The following is a 24,667-nucleotide window of genomic DNA, read 5'->3' on the forward strand; positions in this document are numbered from 1 at the left end:
ACATGGTGATTTTGTTTTACTTGATCTTTCTTTCTTCGTTTATTGGTTGGCAAAGTAGAACCCCATTTGTTGTGTTTTATATGTTTATATAACCCTGTTGGGTTATAGCTGTTTTAATCATAACTGATTTTGATGTGCAGTTGTCCCAGATGTGGTCAGTGGATGGACCTAATGCCTTGTTCTATAGCCTCATCATTATTTCAGTATGTTATTACTTTCTGGTAAAAGATGTTTGCAGCTCATCTAGTACTTTATCCTAGCCCTGTAGTCAGCCATTTCTCCTTTCAGTGATGATGGAGGATATTTAGGAACAAAATCTGAGAACTAAATTGTGTTCAATACTGGGGTATCTTGTTTCTAGGCCTTTTCATTAAATTGAGGAAGTTAATGCACATCTCTGTCAGTTTCTGTGTCTGTCTCTATTAGGAAAAAACACGGGTTCATACTGGTCCTACTCCAGCTTCTTGGTCTCTCACCATTTCATATTTGTATCTGTCTCTACATTTCCAAGCTGTTTTCTTCCCACTTTCATCAATTTGTTGTTGGGTTGGGGCATGGCTTATGTATGCAGACTTCAGCAACTTTTGTTTGGTACTTTCCCAACTACCTATTGTTTTCACATTCTTAGCTTTTCTAGGATTCAGTGGGGGCATTAACTTACTAAGTACCCTCTTCCCCTCCCTCTTCCCCTCACAAGTGCTTCCTGGTTCATCGAAGCCAGATTATCTGTCTCCCATCTCCTCTATACCTTCAATGATTTGTTCATATCTTTCTAATGTTTCTTCATCTCCTATTTGTATGTCCTTTTGATATTGTATATTTTGTAATCATTCTCTTTGTGGTGTGGTTTGTGGATTCATTGCTGATAAAAACAGTTCAATAATTGTCCCAGGTAATTTTTAAAACTGCTTTGTGTTACCATTATCTCCTTTTTCTAAAGCAAACATCATGTTGACATTTCCCGTCTTCTTTTCTGACTCCTATGGGACAGAATCAGTTCAAGTATTTAGGTTCTTATCTAAAGCTTCTCTCAACCATTTAATTTAATCCTTAACCCTTACCTGTTGTATTATTTAGGATTTGTATTGTCTTATTTACTAGTGTTTGAGTAACAGTTACTGTTGCTTTATGTATGCAGAGTCCTCCTTCACAGCGTACTTGAAAACACCTTAGAATCTCCGATCTCCTGATTTGCGCATAATGCCACCACATAGAGTGAGCTCTTGCCAGAAGTTCAAGCAAGAGTGCTTTTTTCATATTTCAAAGTATAGTACCTAAATTTGAAAAGGCCAGTAGACCTTTTCATATTCATATTACAGTAGACAAATCAGGCTTTGGACACAGATGGACTTGCGTTCAAGTTCTGATTCAAGTTGCTATTCCATGCCTTCAACATGTTTTCTTTGTCTTTCAAAACTTCCTTATTTATGTAACTGGGCTAATAACTATTTCATGGGATTACAGGGATTATATGAGTGGCATATGGAAAACCTATTGCCTAATGACTGATACTAAATGAGTATTCAACAAAATGTTAAACTCACTGTGACTATGGTTGCTACATGCACATACACACCTGCTTGTGCACGTGCTCTCCTTCAAGAAAGGAAGCAGATAATCATTTAGTGTTTGTACACACTTGCTGCATATATTTTAAAGGGGGAGAACACCAAGATGGAATTAATAGCTTTTTTCCAAGCCATCAACTTTACCTCTCTTCATTCATTCTGAATCTGCCTGAAGTCCGGTGCCTCCGGTATGGGTTGCTGTTAAACTTAGAATGTTGTCCAGTCTTCTCTGTGTAGGTAATTTAATCTCTTGTAATTTAGACTGTACTCAGGAGTTCCTGTGTCCTTTCCCTACATGCACCAGGAAAACAGATTCTTCCTTCATACTAGGTGGTTAAAATGTATACAGCTTTACCAAGCACAATGAGTTGCTTTTCCTATTCAGTGCTTCCTTTTTCCCACTAGTTTGGTCTAATTAATATCTTAAAATACGTCAGAATCCATTATAAGCACTTCATATTTATTAGCTCATTGAAGCCTCACAACATCCCTATGAAGCTATTAACTATTTTTAATCTATATTGTAAAGATGAGGAAACCGAGACCCAGCTATTAAGTTACTAGACTAGGGACACGTAGCTTAAACGACACTTCTAGGTTTCACATGCAGGCGGTTGGCATTTATACTGTTATAACTCTGTGTTACTGTGCGTTTTCTATACATTTTAATAATCCACTGCAACATATAATTGATTAGGTTTAGGTATCTTTTTGAAAGACAAGGGAATAAACTAAACTCTTAACTATATCTGGATGACAAGATTGTGGATGGTTTAAATTTTTCTCCGTTTTCCATGTTGTGTGAAATGAGCTTTGCATATCATTGGGCATCTGAGATCATTTAGATTGAAGAATGCTATAGTTGGAATAGCCACTAATGATCATTTGGTTTACATAGCACAGGTGAATAACATAATGCAACATTAAATGATTTGCTTAGTATTCACTGCTTTTTCTTAGCTTGTTTTTCCTCCTACTCCCTTTTGCCTTCATCCTTCACTCAATATTTTTAAACCAAGCAAGACATTCTCATACAGCATATGAATTTGTTTTTTAGAAAGCAATTTGATGATATATGCAGAGGTCTTGGACGTTGGTGATTCTGCTTGCAGGATTTTTTCCTGATGAAATAAATAATTGCAAGATTTAGCTGCTAGGATCTTGAGTGTTTAAAAAAATATGTATTGGAAACAACCTAAATGCCTAATAATATGCAACTGGTAAAATGACACAATGTCATTTTACTCACCAATTAAAATAATACAGGGGAAGGGGCACCTGGGTGGCTCAGTCAGTTAAGCTTCCAACTCCCGATCTCGGCTCAGGTCATGATCTCACAGTTTGTGGGTTCGAGCCCTGCATCAGGCTCTGCACTAACAATGCAGAGCCTTCTTGGGATTCCCTCTCCCTCTCCCTCCCCCCTCCCCCCCTCTCTCCCTCCCTCTCCCTCTCTCTCTCCCTTCCCTGCTCACGCTTGCTTGCTTGCTCTCTCTGTCACCAAATAACTAAATAATATTTTTTTTTAATAAATCTTTAAAAATAATACAGGGGATGACTATTTAATGACCTGAGAAGCTATTCACAGATGTTTGATGATAAGTTAATATTTTAGTTACATTATATGTCAGTATCTCTTCAGAAAAGGGAAAACCATCAGTTGTAAAACAAACTGAAGATTTTTTTTTTTACTATTTATTTCTAGCCTATGGAAATTATAGTAATATATCTTTATTCTTCAAAAAAGCTTTTAATTTTTTTAAAGCAATCTTACCAAGTGGTGTTTTAATCATAGCGCATTTAATTACTTGGGAGATAATTTGATCAACAGAGTACTTCTTAGCAAACCAGAGACTCTTAATGATAGAACAAACTGTTGATGGAGGGAGGTGGGTGAGGGGTGGGCTCAATGGGTGATGGGCATTAAGATGGACACTTGTTGGGATGAGCACTGGATGTTGTATGTAAGTGATAAATCACTAAATTCTGCTCTTGGAACCAATATTACACTGTATATTCACTAGAATTTATATAAAAATTTGCAAACAGTAAAGTACTTTCTAAAGTTGATGGACTATTCTTAAGTGTGAATGTTTGGTAGCTAATGCCAAATTGTATCATGGGATTTTTTTTTTTTAACTGTCTTTTCACTATGACTTAAAAGAAACTTTTATTTTAATACGATGAAGGGAAAAAAAAAAAGCTGTGCTTGCTTTGAGGTGAACATTAATCACTACAGGTTTCTCCTGCTACTCCAAAGTAGAGTGTTCCTATGAAACCTTTTATAAGCCAAAACTGGTATAAAGCAAAGAGGCATTTACCATTTATGTGGAAAAATTTTTGAGTGTTTCCAGTTAACCTCTTAGGCTTTTCTGATACCTAAGGGCATATCTTAACAGATGCACAAATTAAGAAAGAGCATAGATGCTCACTCACAGAGGCAGCTCGAAGCTCTGGCAGCTTGATGCTGAGATGCTGAGTGTAGTTCCCAGGGAAGGAGCTTGGCGTGGCCACTCTCGCTGCTCAGGGCTGTGTGCTGCCTCTTTAACAGTTCTCTGCAGAATAAACACTGAGTGCTATTTTTGCTTTTTGCCTCTTTTCATAAAGGTGAAGTTGTGTTAGGTGGAGGGTCCCTATGTTCCTTTTTTTTTCTTCCCATCTTTCCTGTTAAAGTTCAGTTTCTAAGGTAACCACTAGGCCCCTTTCAGGAAAATAAACCAGTTAGCGCATAGTGTCATAAAGGTTAATAATAGAGAAGTTGGAATGAAGGGCTTCTCATTTTTTATCTTGTTCTTTTCAATAAGAATTACTTCCTTTTGAAGTGTACTGTATTTTTTAGGTTTCCACTGGCTGAAGAGGCATGTTGATTTGAGATCTTTTAGTGGAGACTGCCTCATGTTTGGGTTGACTGATTAGAGAGTCCTGGTTCATTGTAATGTTTATTCTTATTTTTTAATCCAGATCTGGCTATTTCTTGAGAAGTATGAGTCTGTAATTCAATGAATTGATTGTTATGCCATATTAAAGTAGTCTTCAAAATATCAAAAGTGAAGTACTATGAATGCATGAATTATGTTTTTAGACTATATCTCCTGTTTTCTTACAGATAGCACAACAATAGAAAAATTAAGAGCTATTTGTTTAGACCATGCCAAACTTGGAGAAAGCAGCCTTAGTCCATCTCTTGACTCGCTTTTCTTTGGTCCTTCAGCCTCACAAGTGCTATACCTAACAGAGGTTAGTTTTTTCCCTTTTGAATTTACTTCATGTTCTTTGAACTTGACCTTTTACATGGTATTGTGAAGAACGTGGATAAAATTTATAATGAAAATTTTTTCGAATGGTCAAGAATTTCTTCACAATGATGATAGGGAAAATATCTTTTTAAACCCTTTTAATATAGTTCTTTTCTTTTTCCAGGTAGTCTATGCCTTGTTAATGCCTGCTGGTGCACCTCTGGCTGATGATTCCTCTGATTTTCAGTTTCACTTCTTAAAAAGTGGTGGCCTACCCCTTGTCCTGAGCATGCTAACCAGAAATAACTTCCTACCAAATGCAGATATGGAAACTCGAAGGGGTGCTTACCTCAATGCTCTTAAAATAGCCAAACTGTTGCTAACTGCCATTGGCTATGGCCACGTTCGAGCTGTGGCAGAAGCTTGTCAGCCAGGTGTAGAAGGCGTGAATCCCATGACATCGGTAATAGACTTTTTAAAAATGTCTTATTTATAGTAATAGTAATAGTAATTTTTAAAGTTTGAGTTCAGAGGTGATTCAGAATGTTTCAAGTTCCTTTCCAGTGGTACCCTATTTTAAAGGTTTTCTTCTATTAAATGATATTTGTATTGAAAGTGAAAGTGCTTTTTACTGACTATCCTCTAATTTTAAGAGGACAATTCCTCCCTGTTCCTTTAAACTTTTTTTTGACTTTCAGCTATTTTAAACCTGATAAAAACTGCATATGAATCTCTTATTAATTTGTAGCTAGCAGATATATGAAGATACATTTTGTAATAAGAAAATTGTAATTGGCTTAGCCTGTGGCCAGCCTTTCTTCCCATCTTGATAAGCTTAACCTTCAGGTCTGAGCTTATTCTTAATCTGTCTTTCCTTGGTGGTATCCTTGCTCCACTTCATTCTGACTAAAATTTGAGGTTTTCTGTATTCATCATAAGTGGCCAAAGAAGATAAAAGCTTCAGGAATATAGATTCTCTCTTTTGTAAATGGCTTAGGTCTTAATCAGGGAATTGGAATGTTGATTAGATCAGTAATATGATAAATCTGTGATACTGAATAATATATATCATGAAAATAGCATTTATAATTGTTTTAGGTGTGATAATGATATTGTGGTTATGTTTTAAAGGAAGTGCCCTCCCTTTTTGTTTTTAATAATTGCTGAGGAGCACCTGGGTAGCTCAGACCCTTGAGCCTCTGACTCTTGACTTTGGCTCAGGTCATGATCTCATGGTTCATGAAATCCAGCCTGGTGTTGGGCTCTGTGCTGAGCATGGAGTGTGCTTGGGATTCTCTCTCCCTCTCTCTCTGCCCCTCCCCTACTCATTCTCTCTCAAAATAAGCATTTAAAAAAATAATTGCTGATATATTACAGATGAAACTATATGATATCCAGGATTTGCTTCAAAATAATTCTGGTGTTGGAGGGATTGGAAAGTGAGAGGGAGTGGCTAGATAAAACACTCTTGGTCCTTCTTTCATAATTATCGAAGCTGGGCTGTGAGTATGTGAGAGTTTATAATACTGTTCTCTCCCCTCTTGTATATGTAAGAAGTTTTACATTAAAACAGTAAAGAAAAACAAATGGCCTAAGTTTATATTGGTTTTTAGGGTCCCATGTTGGTTGGGATAAAAAATAGTGCTTCTATATCAAGATAAACAGATTCAAACCATGGTCCTTCACACACAGGTGCTTATGAAGTACGCAGAAAGTGATTACATGCTTTCCTCTTTCACTTTTCTCCAATATTTATTCAGAAAATATGCCACTGTAGATACAAAAGTTTATAAATAATAGTCTCTAATCTCAAGGAACACACAGTTTATTAAAGAGATAAAGGCAAACTTAGTAAAACAGACATGTCTTAAATACTAAGTATTTCCTACAACATAGAGAAAAGGAGTTAACTTGAAAGGCAGTCAGAATGGCCTGGCTAATAAGTACGAGGTTTTTTTATAGGTTTAAAAACTTGGTTATACTATTAAATAGAACAGTGGTACCTTTCATACATTGGTAATTTTATTCTGTTACGAAAATTCCTTAATGTTTCTCCTTTTCAAAGAAGATAAATGATGACCAGGGGAAATGGGAGCAGGGTCTCCCAGGAGCATGCACGTAAGAGACATGGAGTAATTTATTGAGCCTCTAGATAGGGTTGTGGAACCATCACTTCAGTTTATCACTTACCTCTACAAGTTACACTGAGCCCAGATGTAGAGATACAAGTTGAATTGAGCTAGAATGGGCGTTTGCAGTGGGACATGTAGCACTAAGCACAAGAAAAAGTGGAAGCCCACACTGTTTGCAAGACGGACTTTTTGTGTAAATCCCTGTGGTTCTCCAGTGTGTATGTATATATGGAAGGGGGGTCATCTTGAGGGAGTGGTGATGGGTGGGAGCTCTGCACAACTTACTTCCCAGGTAAAATGGTTCTGTTTTTTCAGGTCAACCAAGTTACTCATGATCAAGCTGTGGTGCTACAAAGTGCCCTTCAGAGCATTCCTAATCCATCATCTGAATGCATGCTTAGAAATGTGTCAATTCGTCTTGCTCAGCAAATATCTGATGAGGTTAGTATTAAAGTTTTTAAGCTCTGAAATCCTGCAAGGTTTGTTTCTTCCCAGTTTTGACCCTCTGTTTAAGAAATAACCCTTATCACAATTTAGGGCTCAGTTTTCCTAGGCCCACTTTAGTCACTGTCTCACTCTAGAGTTCCCATAATATGAATTTTATCTAATATCAATGTTAGTACTTTCCAGTTAGAATCCTCTTCATGTACAATAAACAGCATCCTTAAAGTATGTAATTCAATTTTGACAAATGCATGTATGTTTTTTATTATTTATTGTCTTGCAGGCTTCAAGATATATGCCTGATATTTGTGTAATTAGAGCTATTCAGAAAATTATCTGGGCATCAGGGTGTGGGGCCCTACAGCTAGTATTTAGCCCAAATGAGGAAATCACTAAAATTTATGAGAAGGTAAGAATTATCTCAAAAATGTTTTCCTTTTAAATAAGTGTTGTTTAATTGTGCACAAGGCCCAAATTATTACATCTGCTACCTTTAAAAATGCAATCATTTGCATCTTAATGGCTGAAAATTAGAGGGTAGCTATAGGTAAGATGAGAATACAGTAAAATTTTACTTTTGAAATAAAGTACTTCAGAATCCTGCCATGAGGCTGCTTTTTTAAAATAAGAAACCTTTTCTACTTCTCACTAAGGTGAGATATAATAATCTTGTGTTGAATGTGTTTTTTCCCATTCTCTCCATTCTTCTTTCATCTTTCTGTCCTAATGTTTCTGTCCTAAGTATTCGTTTAGGTAACTGTCAGCTGTGGTATCCTGGTGCTTAAATATTTTTGATTCTCTTAAAGCCGTCAAAAGTAGAAAGTGTCAGCCAATTTAGGTATCATGTCTGACCTTCCCTTAGATTAAATTAAGCAAATTGTTTACAGAAGCAAGTCTGTGTTTGACTCTTTGATTTCCTGTCCTATGTACCTTGCCTTTGATAACCACTATGCATATTTAGAAGAGGAAATTAAACTGTAGGAACTTCGCAGCTCGGTAGAGCTTCCTTGTTATGGCCAATATAACCCTGTTTTTCCCAGGATATATGTTGGAGTCCTATAGCATCTGTCTGGTACAGTGCGTGGGCTAGTATTTGAATGTTTATTCTATTTTAGGCATGTAGTGTAATTACTACTTTTTGATAGTCAGATTAGAATTTAATAACTACCTACCGAAGCATATTTTAGATTGTAAAACCTTCCTGAATGATTGGCCAAGACAGTGGCTTTCAAATAAAACGGCACTATACGTACACTACGCTTTGGAACTAGTCCTAAGTTCCTAACTCTGCAGTGCTAGAGTGGTTCTTGAGAAAGGAATGATTATTCAGAAGGTCCTGAGAAGCCTGAAGGACAAAAAGGCAGGTGGTATTCTCAGTGTCCTCCTTGGATGATGTAGAAAAATACTCCCTCCTTGGGATGTAGAAAAATACTGGAATTAGACTTCATTGTCTATTGTAGTCATTTCCATACTATTCTAAACTGGTCTCAAATTGCAGGTAAAGAGGCTGAGGCCAAATGGTTTAAGTGAGTCGGTAAGTTTTAAGCACTATCTTGAAGTTGTATGAGATTTTTCTTAAGTGCATCTCTAGGTAATTTGCCTCTGACCATAATTTTACAGACCAATGCAGGCAATGAGCCAGACTTGGAGGATGAACAGGTTTGCTGTGAAGCATTGGAAGTGATGACATTATGTTTTGCCTTGATTCCGACAGCCTTAGATGCTCTTAGTAAAGAAAAGGCTTGGCAGACATTCATTATTGACTTACTGTTGCACTGTCACAGCAAGTAAGTGTCTTTTTTAATTGTAAAAAACTTGATCTTTTGTTAAGCAGAAATGTATGCTGGCAGGATTTATCCCAGATATAAAATATTTATTGTCTCTACAGCATGGTAATGTTCAGGAAAATTTTGTTTAACTATGTTTTTGCCTGGACCTAAATTTGTTTGGTTTTAGTCTCGCAAAATGGCAACATTAAATCTCAGAGTACAATTAATTTTTCTCTAATTTCAGAATTTAGTCTTGCCTAAGTGAGGTACATATTTTAATCCTCTTTTAAAATCTGGTTTACAGGGGCGCCTGGGTGGCACAGTCGGTTAAGTGTCCGACTTCAGCCAGGTCACGATCTTGCAGTTCGTGAGTTTGAGCCCCGCGTCAGGCTCTGGGCTGACGGCTCAGAGCCTGGAGCCTGTTTCCGATTCTGTGTCTCCCTCTCTCTCTGCCCCTTCCCCGTTCATGCTCTGTCTCTCTCTGTCCCAAAAATAAATAAATGTTGAAAAAAAATTAAAAAAATTAAAAAAATAAAATCTGGTTTACAGGAATTTTTTTTTAATGTTTATTTTTGAGAGAGAGACAGAGCATGAGCAGGGGAGCGGCAGAGACAAAGGGAGACACAGAATCCGAAACAGGCTCAAGGCTCTGAGCTGTCAGCCCAGAGCCGGACATGGGGCTGAAACTCCCCAACCAAGAGATCATGACCTGAGCCAAAGTCGAACACGCAACTGACTGAGTCACCCAGGTGCCCCTCGTTTATAGGATTTAAATTAAATAGGGGAGCCTGGGTGACTCAGGTGGTTAAGCGTTTGGTTCTTGATTTTGGCTCAGGTCATAATATCTTGTTTCATGGGCTCAAGCCCCTGCATTGGGCTCTGCACTATCAGTGCAGAGCCTGCTTGGGATTCTCTCTCTCTGCCCCTCCGCCACTCATGCTCTCTCCCTACATCTGTCTCTCAAAATAAATAAACTTTAAATCAATTAAATGGGACATTAACATTCTGTCTTGGATACTTACATGCCAGGTTTTTTTAAGAGAAATTGTTGATTCGGTATGAAATTCACAAAGCAGGGTTATGGTAAGAGCTTCTGCATTCTATACTGAGAATAAAGACCAACTTTATATAAAGCCCTCGTTTTCAGTTCAGGATCATTTAATCATTGACATAAACTTTGTTTCGGACTTCTTTTTGTGCAAGTCAGTTAGATTTGTAGAAAATACTGGTTTCCATCCTCTTGTGTCATTCTAATCCTGACGTTCATAAGGTGATTTTTTAAAGTCGAGCTCTAATTTCTGTCCCTGTTCTATGTAATTAATCTGTCTTGCATGCATTTTGTGAAAAGACCAAAAATGCTCACTTTTATTTTCTCAAATGCCATTCAGCAGTGACAGAAATCACTGATTAACGTAAAGTCAGAATAAACAGTTGTTGAAATAAAACCCAGTGATAAGACTTTTTAAAAAGTGCTCATTCCATAGGATGCTGTAATGTGAATTGAGAATGCGTACTATTTTAGAAGTTCCTTGGTAATTTCCTTGAAGACCTCTATTACAGCCTATTCCGAAAGTCCTTTGACAGGACCTACCGCCGCCGCCCCCCCCCCCCCCCCCCCCCCCAATAATACTGAGCTTGCTATCTGCTTGAGAAGACTTGATCATCATTGGACAGCCCTGTATGTTAAGAAAAATAGGTTGAGTGAGTTTGGTTTTATTTCAACGTTTATTTATTTTTGGGACAGAGAAAGACAGAGCATGAACGGGGGAGGGGCAGAGAGAGAGGGAAACACAGAATCAGAAACAGGCTCCAGGCTCTGAGCCATCAGCCCAGAGCCTGACGTGGGGCTCGAACTCACGGACTGCGAGATCGTGACCTGGCTGAAGTCGGACGCTTAACCAACTGCGCCACCCAGGCGCCCCGAGTTTGGTTTTATTTAATAATGCATTGGGTGGAGGGAGGAGAGGAAAGATGATTGGCCAAACAATTATAGTGAAGTCAAACCTAGAGGTAGCAAATTTTTCATTCTATGTTGAATTTTAAATCTGAAACTAAATTTGGAACTTATTTCACTTCCTTGGCTGCTAAGTATTAAGGAACTTGGTTTTGCACGTTTTTCTGCTCTCTATCCTTTATGAAAATTCCCCCTTATAGGAAATTAGAACCATTTCCCTCTTCCTCTTCCCAAAATTTCACACAATGAAGTAAAATTCTGTAGACAGCACTTCATCTCAGTTCTCCTCTGTCACTTTGTCTTCAACAACACAATAGGTCTTGTAGGGTCAAAATCTCTTTGAGCTTTAGGTATCTGATTTTCTGTAGTACTGGCTCTCCTTTTGCCCTGAGTTTTCAATCATTTTATATATAGCCGAGTACTTATGGTAGGTTCAAAATCCCTTATTTCCAGTTTGTAAGAATTTGACAGCAAACCTGACTTGACCATAATTTTTTGGCATTACCTTTCTAAAATCTGAATCCCCAAACATATCTGGCTCCCAACAGTTTCAGTTATGGCATTGTGGACCTGCCTACATGAGGCTATTCTTCAGATCAAATTTATAGGTATACCAGTATACCTATATACAGTGCATTTCCCACATGTGTTTTCTCACTTAATTCTGTAGCAACTCAGAAGTAGACTGCTGCTAAAGGGACTAAGGCTGAAGTTCTGTGACAGTGTCATACCTCTTGAGATCTAACTTTCTGCTACACAGTTGTATTCGGTGTAATCATAACCCATGAGCAAATTAATGTGAGCCCCTACTATGTGCTTGGCAATGAAAAGTCCAAAGTTAAATAAGATCGGTTCCTTGTACTCATGAAACTTTGAGACAGAAATTAGGTTCATAAAAGGCAAAGTACTCTGGGAATTAGAAGAGTAACAATTACTTTCTACCTAGAATGAGCAGAAGTAAAGGTTCTTTGCAGAACATAACTTGTGAGTCTTGGGTGAGACTTATGCATACATACAAATTGAAGATGGGCATTGGCAGTGCTCCCCCTCAACCTCACTCCCCATTATGTTGTTTTTACTTCTGTATTGTTAGACTCCATATACTTTTCTACCTCCTCCATATTGCTTTCACCCTCATCTAAGCAGCCAGCACCCATTGCCTGCACAACCACAGTGTCTTTAATCTTCCCACCCTAGTGCTGCACCACTAAAGGATTATTCTAATCTGGTGACCACACTTCAGACAGTGTGATCTTTGCCAAGCATGATCATGTTTTCCTATTAAAGTCTTTCTGTGCCTTTCCATTGCCTTTGAATGAAGTCTAAATATTTAAATTTGATTTATAACCACTCCACAGTTTGGCCCTTGCTTCTACTCATGTTTTAACTTAAAGTGCCACACTTTCCAGTACGTTTTCTGGAAAGCCTCCCAGACCTCTGTTCATATTAGATGAAGTCTGTTTCCACATCATAACACTGAACTTATTGTAATCACTCACAACTGGGTTTAAATTCCTTTAGGTGGCTATGTTTTTTCTAGCCCCTTCTAGCACCTGTTGCTTTATACCCTGCCTATTTAACTCCTTTATGGTACCTCTGATTGATGAAGGCATTTGAGTTTGCCACCCCTGGCATAGTGCTTTCAGGAAAAAGCTGAGTAGTCTGGTTTGATGTGTGAAGGAGGAGTACAGGATAATACTGTAAAGGGGATTAGTGGGAGTTGGTTTACAGAAGGTCTTTGATGTTGAGATCTAAGTAGTGTTTAATTTTAATACGGTAGGCAGTCTTGTTGGTGAATAATTTCTCAAGTACCTATTGTGTATCAAGCACTATCGTAGCTACTAGGGACATATAGCACTAAACAAAACAAACCATCAGCCTTGTTAGAATATAAGAACTAATGAGGATGGGGAGTGGGAAGGACAGACATGGGAAAATATATAGTATGTTAGATAGTAATAAATGCTATGGAGAGAAATAAAGCAGGGAAGGTGATAAGGAGTAGTAGGGAGTCCATTGAGTTTTGTTTTATATAGGATAGAGAAGGCTGCCTAAGAAAGTGACATATTTAAACAAAGCTTTGAAAGAGTAAGGTAGTGATCCATGTAGGATAATGGGGCAAGTGCCTTTTAACCATAAGGAACAACAGACGTAAATGTCCTGAGGCAGGAACATGCCTAATGTGCTAAAGAACAGCAAGGAGACCAGTATGGCTGGAGCAGTGAGTGAGGAGTAGGCAGTTGTAGGAGGTGAGGTCAGAAAATTAACAGGCAGCCTGTTAAGATTTTATAGATGATCGTAACGACATGGATTTTTTGTTTTGTTTTTTTACTAAAAGTGAGATGGGAATCCTGTTTTACGGTTTTGAGCAGAAGAATCATGTGCTCTGAGTTATTAACATTTTGAGTTTATTCTGGTTGCTTTGTTGAGAATAAGTTCTAGATTGTCAAGAAAAACAGATTTTTAATCCAAATAAAACATTGACAGTGCCTGGAGGGTGGTAGTATTAGAAATGGTGAGAAATGAATTTTTGAGTAATTTGTAAAGGTATGAGCAACAGGATTTGTTGATAGGCAAATGTTTCTTTGGAAGCATTACAGAAATCTGCATGTATGTGAGAGGTTACGTCAAGAAATGACAAATAATCTGTATAGATCCCTACTTTATTTGGGCTGTATACCTAACTTTTTAAAAAAATAAACTAGGGGCGCCTGGGTGGCGCAGTCGGTTAAGCGTCCGACTTCAGCCAGGTCACGATCTCGCGGTCCGTGAGTTCGAGCCCCGCGTCGGGCTCTGGGCTGATGGCTCGGAGCCTGGAGCTTGCTTCCTATTCTGTGTCTCCCTCTCTCTCTGCCCCTCCCCCGTTCATGCTCTGTCTCTCTCTGTCCCAAAAATAAATAAACGTTGAAAAAAAAATTTTTTTTTAAAAAATAAATAAAAAATAAATAAATAAATAAACTAGGATAGTGCGAATGACCTATACTTTTGAAAATCTAATAAAAGTTTCTTTAGAAGCATTGCAGAAATCTGCATGTATGTGAGAGATTTCATCAGGAAATGACAAATACTCTGTATAGATCCCTACTTTATTTGGGCTGTATACTTATCTTTTTTAAAAAATTAACTAGGATAGTGCAAATGACATACTTTTGGAAATCTAATAAAAGTTATGGACTTTCTCCCCAGAAAACTTAGGTACTCCTGACTTCAGTTTATTTGTGTTCCACCAAACTCAACCCACAAATCTTCTGAAGTCCCTCTGGTTTATAAGATCATATACAAGTTTCTAGAAACATTCAGGCGGGAGGTTAGTACACAGAATATGTGCTGTCAAGTCCTTTACCTTGAGCTGTAAATTTGGTTCTAAGCTGTCTGTCAGCTAGCACAAAGAAATATGATAGTTACTCACAAAATGTAGTTTGCAGTGTCTGTTAAGATACACAAATGCTTGGCAGATACTTGTTAAGCATCTTCCATATGTCAGACATTGTTCTGGGTGTCAGAAACTCTGGCATCTGTAAAGCAAAGCCCTCCACTTTCTAATGGAGACAAACCACTGTCTTCTAAACAAACAACATTTATGCATGTGGTAACTGAACTGGTTCTCAACATCTGTATTATGTCGGACACTATTCTAGGTTCTGGAGGGACAACGGTAAACTATATGATGTCTCTACTCTCTTGGACATTTACTCTAGTGAGATCTATATAGTATATAATTTTTTTTTTAATGTTTATTTTTGAGAGAGAGAAAAAGCATGAGTGGGGAAGAGGGCAGAGAGAGACAGAGACACAGGACCTGAAGCAGGCTCCAGGCTCTGAGCTGTCAGCACAGAGCCTGATACGGGGCTCGAACCCATGAGCCGTGACATCATGACCTGAGCCGAAGTCCGATGCTTAAACAACTGAGCCACCCACATATTAACGTCACTTGAAGGATTTGTTAAAATAACAGATTGCTGGGTACCACCCCCAGTATTTCTGATTTAGCAGGTCCGGGATGCGACCTGATAATTTGCATTTTCAACAAGTTCCCAAATGATGCTGATGCTGTTGATCTGAGGACCATGTTTTGGGAACCACTAGTATAATATAAGGGACATTGCTGCAATATCCTTACTGTAATTGCAACAGAATTCCTACAGAGTTCTTTGCTCCAAAGTGCAGTTGAGTAAAAATTCTGTGGATGGCCAAAAAGATGTGTAAGATTCCCTATGGAACATCTTGTATCTAGCGGACCATTTCCAGCCTTTTTCAAGAAACCGGTGTTACAGAACATCCCTTAAACTCTTCTGTGACAATTTGAGGTTCTAGTTCTTGGCATACAGCCTACTAAGTTGTCTGTTTTATGTTGCCTTCTTAAGGGGGTGTTACCTTGTATCCTTGTATTTTTACTTTTCATTTACCCTTTATTCCACCCCACCCCCTTCCCCAAAGAAAAACCAGTGTTGGAATTTTGTTATTTTTCTTCATGCAAATAATATATTAAATATGAAACATTTTTATTTCAGAACTGTTCGCCAGGTGGCTCAGGAGCAGTTCTTTTTAATGTGCACCAGATGTTGCATGGGACACAGGCCTCTACTTTTCTTCATTACTCTGCTCTTTACCGTTTTGGGGGTGAGACATTTTTTAATATGCTTATATCAATGTGATTAATTCTGTAAACAAAGCATTCAGGAATTTATGGTTATAGGTTAAAGTTAGAACAGTCTATATTTATTAAATAAATGATAATTTCCCATACTAATTTAGTATCTGCTCTGGTTAACTCTAGGTTTTTAAAAAGTAGATTCTGAGCTTGGACATGTAAATTCACATTATTCTCTTTTATTGTTTCAGAGCACAGCCAGAGAGAGAGCTAAACATTCAGGCGACTACTTCACCCTTTTAAGGCATCTTCTTAATTATGCTTACAATAGTAATATTAATATACCCAATGCTGAAGTTCTTCTCAATAATGAAATTGATTGGCTTAAAAGAATTAGGGTAAGTTGCTTCTAATACTGTGTTCATTATATCAGTAAGAGTGTTTTATAGTTTGTAGTTTTGAGCATTTTGGTTAAGTGAAAAATATCGAAGAGTAATAGAAAGAGCTAAAGAATACCTTAGTAACTCATGAGTCACAGAATGAATGCATAACTAGTTTTATAAAATGCTTTGTTTTACCTGAAACTTGAAATACTTAATTTCAGCTTCTTGCATTTTAGAATCTTGAGCCTTTTTGCAGATTTTTATCTTCTAAAAAGTTTGGGTTGTTTTCATCAAAAATCAGTCTGTAGACTAGCACTTAACTTTTGATTTTAACACTAGATACTCTTTACTCAGAATTGTGTGAGAAATTTATTTCTAAAGAGATTCATAGCTTTTGCTTGTAGCCTTCAGAAAGTTCTGAAAAGAACTTCCATCTTGCTTAGAAGGGAACAATTTGGCAAGAAAGGGAGTCTTAATTTTAGAGAACAGATGCTTACCAAAGGGGAGGTGGATGAGGGGACCAGGGAATAGGTAATAGGGATTATTAAGGAGGGCACTTCTTGTGATAAGCATTGAGTAATGTGTGGAATCACTGTATTGTACACCTGAAACTAATAGAACAAACACTGTATGTTAACTACACTGGAACACACACCCACACACATATATATTTGTTGATTTATTTTTAAAATTATTTTAAAAGAATGGGAAGGTTTAGGGGAATTATCTCACATATGTCCAGTTCACTCTTGTCTGGCTCCTCCCTCCCTTTCATAAGTTAGGCATTTGGGATTTTCTCTTTGGCAGGATGATGTTAAACGAACAGGTGAAACCGGTGTTGAAGAGACGATCTTGGAAGGCCACCTTGGGGTAACAAAAGAATTACTGGCCTTTCAGACCCCTGAGAAAAAGTATCACATTGGTTGTGAAAAAGGAGGTGCTAATCTCATTAAAGTAAGTTTTGTCCTAAGCTAGATATCATAACCTAAATGTTTGTTACCAACTGTGTTGGTTTATAGTATGTCTTTGGTGTATTGTCTTAATTTTTTCTCTCTTTTACTTTTTGAGAATTGTTAGAGGTTACAGTAATTTTTTAAATACAGTTTCTAAATTTTGTGTATAAATGAAATGTGAGTAAAATAACATGTATTTCATAAATAAGCACTAATTTTTTTACTTAGAAAATCTTTTTTACTTCATCGGACTATATAAAACAAGACAAACCTATTTGTCAGACTATGCATCTTGTTTATCATTTTTAATGAGTTTCTTTACATATGTGTAACTAAAGGAAACAAGAAGTATCAGTACATGTTATTTTTATTCAAAATGAGCTTTGGGGGTGCCCGGGTGGCTCTGTCATTTAAGCGTGTCAATCTTGATTTCAGTTCTCCGCCTCTCTCTTTCTCTCTCTCTTTCTCTCTCTCTCAAGCTCAAATAAAAATAAATGAATAAATAACCAAAATGAGTTTTGGTATACATATGATTAAAGGAATAAACTTATTTAAAATGTAAATTTTGTTAAGCGCTACAGTCAACCTGGGGCTTAAAAAATTTTTTTAGCCTGAGAAATTGGGTATAAGTTGTAGTAAATAGTGGTTTGACGTGGAATCTTTTTATTAGAAAATCCAAGTAAGTTTTCTCGGATGTGAGGATACCTTTAATTATGACCATTAATTTTAGCACTGTTTCCCTTCCAAGAGAGATTTCTTTCCTTAAAAAGGCATATATAGATATACACACAACTTTGTGTGTCATACGTATAAGCATTATATAAATATAGCTATACATATATGTAAAAAATATAACAGACATCTACAACTGCTAAATGTGTAATCCTCTTTTCATCTCTTGTAGGAATTAATTGATGATTTCATCTTCCCTGCATCCAATGTTTACCTGCAATATATGAGAAATGGAGAGTTGCCCGCTGAACAAGCAATTCCAGTCTGTAGCTCCCCAGCTACCATTAATGCTGGTTTTGAGTTACTTGTAGCATTAGCGGTTGGCTGCGTGAGGAATCTTAAACAGATAGTAGATTCCTTGACTGAAATGTATTACATTGGCACAGCAATAACTAGTAAGTATAGTAAAAGACAGTGTTGTGCTGACAGGTAATTCTCTGATGTGTTCAAATTCTGTTTTCCTATTTTTCTTTTAGTAAACATCTTCAACTCCTGTTTTTCTTTCAGGAACTATCAAATGGATGTGTAATTTAACACCATTACAAGCAAAGAGGCTTGATGTAGAAAAAAAATATCAGTTGTTTATTAAATGTCTTCCTGTAAGGGGTTTGAGTATTTAGCAAAATAAATTTTGTCTCAGTCAAATCTGGAGTAAAACCCAAACTACAGAGTAATAACTAGTCAAAATAAGTGCCAGAGTTCAAAGCTAAAACTCAAGTTCCGGGGGCACCTGGGTGGCTTAGTCAGTTAATCATCTGACTTCAGCTCAGGTCATGATCTCCACAGTTCATAAGTTAAAGCCCCACATCAGGCTTGTTGCTGTCAGCACAGAGCCTGCTTCAGATTCTCTACCCCTTCCCTGCTTGCACTGGCTTCAAAAACAAAAAACAAAAACCTCAAGTTGCATGACTTAGAAAACCTTTCAGGCCCTCCTCACTTAGAAGCTCTTTAATACTGTTTTCATATGAGCTTGAAGGAAATCTGGTTTTAAAGATTAGAAGATGAAAAGATAACCTTCTAATGCACCTTATGTTCTCAGCTAATGCCCACATGAAGCCCTTGAAATTAGTTGTGGGCTCCAGATCTCACGGATGTGGAACTGAGGCCCCAAAGGGATTGGGGCAATAATCAGTGACCAAAAAAGCAGAAATAAATCAAACATAATGGAGGCTGTTTTGATTTGAGAAAACCAGTGTTTATCTACAAAGCTTAAGGATGTGTCATTGATTGTAGTAAATCTTTAAAAACATCAATTTATTTTTTGATATATTGTATTTCATAAGGACATTTTTAATAACATTTTCGGAGGTTCTAATTAAACTGCTTAAAAGGTTAGACCTGGGACACCTGAGTGGCTCAGTCGGTTAAGGTCAAGATCTTGTGGTTTGTGGGTTCAAGCCCCAGATCAGGCTCTGTGCTGACAGCTCAGAGCCTGGAGCCTGCTTTCAGATTCTGTGTCTCTATCAAAAATGAATAAACGTTTAAAAAAGTTTAAGTTTAAAAAAAAAAAAAAAAAAAGGTTAGACCTTTAACTATTCTAGCAAATCCATGTTCAGTAAGGTGCGGTTTTTGTTTTAAAGAAGGATCTTTGTTTTTAATAAATTCACACATTCATTTAATTTTCAGTAAGTTGAAATCCTCAAGGGGTACAGTATCATAGATTCTATGTCCAGTGGCTTTGTCCAGATTCCAAGTCCAGGAAGCTTGCTTTGGAATTTGGCATGAACCATACCATGGCTTCCATGAGCGTGGGTTACCTTTCCTCAGAGTACTCTGGTTTTGTTCAGTTTCCCCACCAGGAGTCACTATGTTGTTCTTTGCTTTGTACACATGAGCACATCTCTTGAACCCAGATAGAATTAATTTCATCTTGGGCGTGAACACCTTCTATTTTAAGATGAGCTGTGTGCTTACTCTGTTTTTGGAGGACCCCATGTCTAACCAGCAAAAAGGTAGCCTTGGACCGCAGCCTTCCAGATAGATTTGCTGTTTTAAAAGTCCTATTCTGAGTACCCCTTCACAGGCTTGAAGATGGCGGAAACAGAAAGGTTACTTGTTTTTTAAGTAGTACGTTTGCATGGTAAAAATATGAAATACCAAAGAAGCTACATACTAAAAAGTATGTTTCCTGCCCATTTTAGTCCCCAGCTGCCCTTTAATAGCTTAACTGTTATTATCAGTTTGTGTCTGTCCTTCCAGCATCTCTGTCTGTATGGAAAATCCACATAGAAATTTTTTTTTGTTTAGTTTTTTTTTTTTTTTTTTTACTACAGATTGTCATGTGTACACCGTGTCTTCACTTTCTTCTTAATATATCTGCAATTGTTCCCTATCAACACATACCTATTTGCCTAATTCCATTTATTGGCTCTATGTTGTGCAATTCAGTATACTGTGATGTATATAATGAGTCCCATAAACAGTGATAATGTTTACATTGTTTCCAGGTTTATACTAGTTAGAGGGAGACGTACAGTGATTTACAATTCTCACAGAACTTTCAAACACTATTTTGTTACTTCCTCAAAATAACATTGTGGATACAGGCAAAGCAAGTGTTCCTCTTACATTAATAGTAAGAAAACAGAAGCTTACCTGAAGGGGAAAGAGTTGCTAAGCATCAGAACCTGGATGTGAACCCAGTGGTGCTAAAATGCTTTAAACCTGAACAAGCTATAAAATACGTGGATGGATTTATGTTAACGTGTCATGTCAGAATGAATTTGAAGACCCTTTAAAAAAGCCTACAAAAGTTGAAAGTTCACAGTGACTAAATAATAAAGTGAGCACATAGAAATCAGCATTGTACAATCTCATGAAATGGTTTGTGACACTTCTGTAGAAGCAACATCCAGTGAAACACGGGGTTCTCACATAGTGGGGTGTAGGAATCCCTACAGTGGTGGAAATGCACTCTCTCTGCTGCTTCAGCTACCTGGAGCAGTAGTGGGGTTGTTGGTGATGTTAACTTATCAGCTTAATAGAGCTAATCGTGGACAAAAAGGCTATATTCCTGCTACAAGAATCTTTTCTCCTTTCTCAGCTTGTGAAGCGCTTACAGAGTGGGAATATCTGCCACCTGTTGGACCCCGTCCACCTAAAGGATTTGTGGGGCTGAAAAATGCCGGTGCTACTTGTTACATGAATTCTGTGATTCAGCAACTCTACATGATTCCCTCCATCAGGAACGGTATTCTTGCAATTGAAGGCACAGGTAGTGATGTAGATGATGATATGTCTGGGGATGAGAAGCAGGACAATGAGGTAAATTTTATTTAGCATTTTCCTTTCTTGTTTGAAATTCTGATACCAGATACTGTCATTCTGTCGTATGGAGTGTTGTACTTTCACTGGACTTGTTGACTTAGATTTAAAAATAAAGCTGGAGTCTTCCCAGCATGGGCTGCTGTGTCTTGACATAGTCTAGTGCTCACTATCTACCAGACTTAAAACTGCAGTTATGTTCATGGTAGTTTACTTTTTTAGAGCTGCTGTTCACATACTCCGTTTTTGTATGTGAAAAGTGTTTAGTATAATTTGGAGTGTGCATAATGATAAGGATTTTCATTTTTATAACAGTTTCAATTATATTTTCACTTTTCTACTTGATATTTTTAATTATATCTCCATTAATTTATGCCAAGTTATATACTATGCCAGTTTCATTTTGTGTGCTTGCTTTTAGGTTACTTTTACATTTGCCCCAGATCATAGCTCTTCTTACTTAGGAAACACACTTCTCTGTACTTTAAATATTACATGGTCTTGTGACAAAATTTATGCTGCTTTCCGAGTATCCAGTGCACAATAAAGCTATGCAGAAGTTAGGTTGTAGTGACGGATCAGGTTGGACATAATGGTGGCACGGCTCTGTAAACAAGAGAATATTGCAAAACTTAAGTTGTGGTCATGTTTATATATCCATTCTGTATTTCTTTGCTTTTATTTGATCTTTTCCTGTTCATGGCATTGGTGAGAACTGCAGAAAGAAACCAGAGTGGGTTTTTTTTTTAATTTATTTTTGATAGAGAGCACAAGTGGGGGAGGGGCAGAGAGAAGGGGAGACACAGAATCTAAAACGGGCTCCAGGCTCTGAGCTGTCAGCACAGCTGAGACACGGGGCTCGAACCCACGAACCGTGAGATCATGACCTGAGCCGAAGTCGGATGCTCAACTGACTGAGCCACTCAGGCACCCCGAGAAACCAGTGTTTTAATTGTAGTTCATGTCTTTAGTGGTTCTTCCCTCATTCCCTGTCTTCAGTCACCAGAACTATTTGCTGTGAGGTAGTTTAACACTTACAGGGCTTCTGAAACATAGACTTGTCCCAGTTCCTTCCCAAATCCACCAAACCACATCATCCAGGGGTTAGCATCTGCACATTTTTTACTTTTTATTTTTATTAAAAAAAAATTTTTTTTTAATGTTTATTTTTGAGAGAGAGCATGAGCAGGGGAGGGGTAGAGAGCAATGGAGACACAGAATCCGAAGCAAGCTCTAGGCTCTGAGCTGTCAGTACAGAGCCTGACATGGGGCTCAAACTCACAGACTGAAATCATGGCCTGAACTGAAGTTGGATGCTTAACCGACTGAGCCACCCAGGCGCCCCCATTTTTTACTCTTTACAAAAGCTTTGTAGTGGGAATGCTTAACACCTCTACCAGATTAGGAACCACTGCTTCAAGTGGAAATTAAAATTCTAGTTCAGAATTTTACAGCCCATCACATCTCTGGGATGATGAGGGTAAGCACAGGGAGAGATAGCTGATTATATTCGCAAAGAGTAAATAAGGCAGAAAAGATAGGATAAGATTTCAATAAGGTGTCCTATCTTTGCTCTCGTGGGACCTTCTGCTCTGTGTTGTCTCAGCTCTGTACTGCACTTGTGGGGTTTTGTGTTTCTTTGCCTGTTGCCTATGTTCTTTCCTTCCCTAGACTGGGAGTTTCTCATGGGCAGGGACTAGATGTTATCTGTTTCTGTATCCAAGGTCTATGATGCCACAAACTTCTTTCCATCTCCTCAACCATGGCTGTTCTGGGTACCTCATATAAGTGGAATCGTACCATATTTATCTTGTTGTTACTGGCTTATTTCACTTAACATAATGTTCTCAAAGTGTATCCATGTTCTAGCATGTGTCCAGATTTTCTTCCTTTTTAAGGCTGAATAATATTCCATTGTATGGATAGACCACGTTTTGTTTATTTGTCCATCAGTGGATGCTTGGGTTGCTTCCACCTTTTGATCACTGTGAATGGTACTCCTGTGAACATGGGTGTACAAATATCTCATCGAGGCCTTTTAGTTCTGGGTATATGCCCACACATGGAATTGCTGGATCATGTGGTAATTCTGCTTTTAATTTTTAAGGAACTGGTCCACGGTGGCTGCACCACTTTACGTTTCTGTCAGCAATGCACAACTGTTCTAGTTTCTTCGCACCACAGGTTTTCATTTTCATGAGGTCTAGTATGTCTCATTTTTCTTTCATTACTTGCGCTTTTGCTGTCATATCCAGTAATCATCACCAAATCCAGTGTCATGACGTTTCTGCCCTAAGAGCTTCATAGTTTTAGCTCTTGCATTCAGGTCTTTGATCTGTATTGAGTGAATTTTTGTATCTAGTGTTACGGAAGAGTCCAACTTTATTCTTCCGCATACGGGTATCTACTTTTTCTGGCATCGTTTTTTGAAGAGTGCTCCTCTTAATATGCATACTTTATTGACTGTTTATAGTTCTGAGTGAGTACCTCATAATCCTCACCACAGCTGCATATCCCCAGGAAGAAACTGAAGCTTACACAGGTTAAGTAGCTGACTTGCTCAAAGTTACCTGGCTTCTAAGTGGCAGCGTCTGCATTGGGGTCCAGTTCAGTCTAACTTACACCCAACGCTCTACTCCTCTGTGTTGCCTTTATTATCGGCCTTTCCCATACATGGTCAGCATCATTCTTTCATGACAACTACTCTGTGAAATGGTGGGGATGAACACTAACTTAATTAAAATTTATAAATTGGAAGTTAAGTGCTTTGGATATAAGAAATTAGAAGTACAAATGATTAATCATTTGTTCACTAACTGTTGGGCATTTGTCTCAACATATTCTACTGTACTTTAAAGTTAGATTAGCTTATTGATGACATTTTTTTTTTAATTCTAGAGCAATGTTGATCCCCGAGATGATGTGTTTGGATACCCTCAACAATTTGAAGACAAGCCAGCATTAAGTAAAACAGAAGACAGGAAAGAATATAACATTGGTGTTCTAAGGCACCTTCAGGTCATCTTTGGTCATTTAGCTGCTTCTCGACTACAGTACTATGTGCCCAGAGGATTTTGGAAACAGTTCAGGTAAACTATAAGTGGACAGAAATGGGGATACTGCTTAAGCCTTTATGAATATCTCTGTACCCTAACATTAAACTTCTAAAATACATGTTGAAGGTATCTTTATGTTGAATATTTAAGCAGTAGTACACTTGACCCTGAACAACATGGGTTTCAACTCCACGGGTCCACTTACACACAGAAATTCCCACCCCACCCCACCCCCACGCCCCAATGAATACAGTACTTCCAATATATTTTCTTTTCCCTCTGGTTTCTCAATAGCATTTCCTTTTCCCTAGCTTACTTTATTGTGAGAATACACACAATACATAAAACATAAAAAATATGTGTTAATGGCCTACTTATGTTGTAGGTAAAACTTCCGGTCAGCAATAGGCTATGAGTAGCTAAGTTTTGGGGAGTCAGAAGTTCTAGGCAGATTTTCAGCTGCGTGGGGTTCGGCACCCCTAGCCTTCATGTTCAAGTGTCAGCTATAATATTTAAAGCTTCTTAGGTTTTTTTTTTTTCTCCTTGTCTTTAAAGTTGGAGGTAGAAAGTGTCCTACTTCAGAGAGAC

The 24,667-nt window shown here is 37.8% G+C and overlaps 1 protein-coding gene across 4 annotated transcripts in view; it reads left to right on the forward strand.

Moving 5' to 3' along the window:
• USP9X (ubiquitin specific peptidase 9 X-linked) overlaps window positions 1-24,667 on the forward strand; it is a 129,091-nt gene that overhangs the window by 80,337 nt on the left and 24,087 nt on the right. For 2 of the 4 annotated variants that reach the window (XM_043570871.1, XM_043570873.1), the window contains exons 22-33: window positions 4,672-4,802; window positions 4,986-5,264; window positions 7,249-7,374; window positions 7,661-7,786; window positions 8,596-8,598; window positions 8,998-9,164; window positions 15,612-15,720; window positions 15,943-16,089; window positions 16,882-17,028; window positions 17,932-18,154; window positions 20,803-21,023; window positions 23,922-24,112. In XM_043570871.1, the coding sequence (XP_043426806.1) occupies window positions 4,672-4,802; window positions 4,986-5,264; window positions 7,249-7,374; window positions 7,661-7,786; window positions 8,596-8,598; window positions 8,998-9,164; window positions 15,612-15,720; window positions 15,943-16,089; window positions 16,882-17,028; window positions 17,932-18,154; window positions 20,803-21,023; window positions 23,922-24,112 (1,870 nt within the window). The remainder of the gene's footprint in view (window positions 1-4,671; window positions 4,803-4,985; window positions 5,265-7,248; window positions 7,375-7,660; window positions 7,787-8,595; window positions 8,599-8,997; window positions 9,165-15,611; window positions 15,721-15,942; window positions 16,090-16,881; window positions 17,029-17,931; window positions 18,155-20,802; window positions 21,024-23,921; window positions 24,113-24,667) is intronic. The other 2 variants (XM_043570872.1, XM_043570874.1) reach the window with 1 other exon arrangement.

Source organism: Prionailurus bengalensis, chromosome X (assembly GCF_016509475.1).
Source record: "Prionailurus bengalensis isolate Pbe53 chromosome X, Fcat_Pben_1.1_paternal_pri, whole genome shotgun sequence".
Lineage (NCBI taxonomy): Eukaryota > Metazoa > Chordata > Mammalia > Carnivora > Felidae > Prionailurus > Prionailurus bengalensis.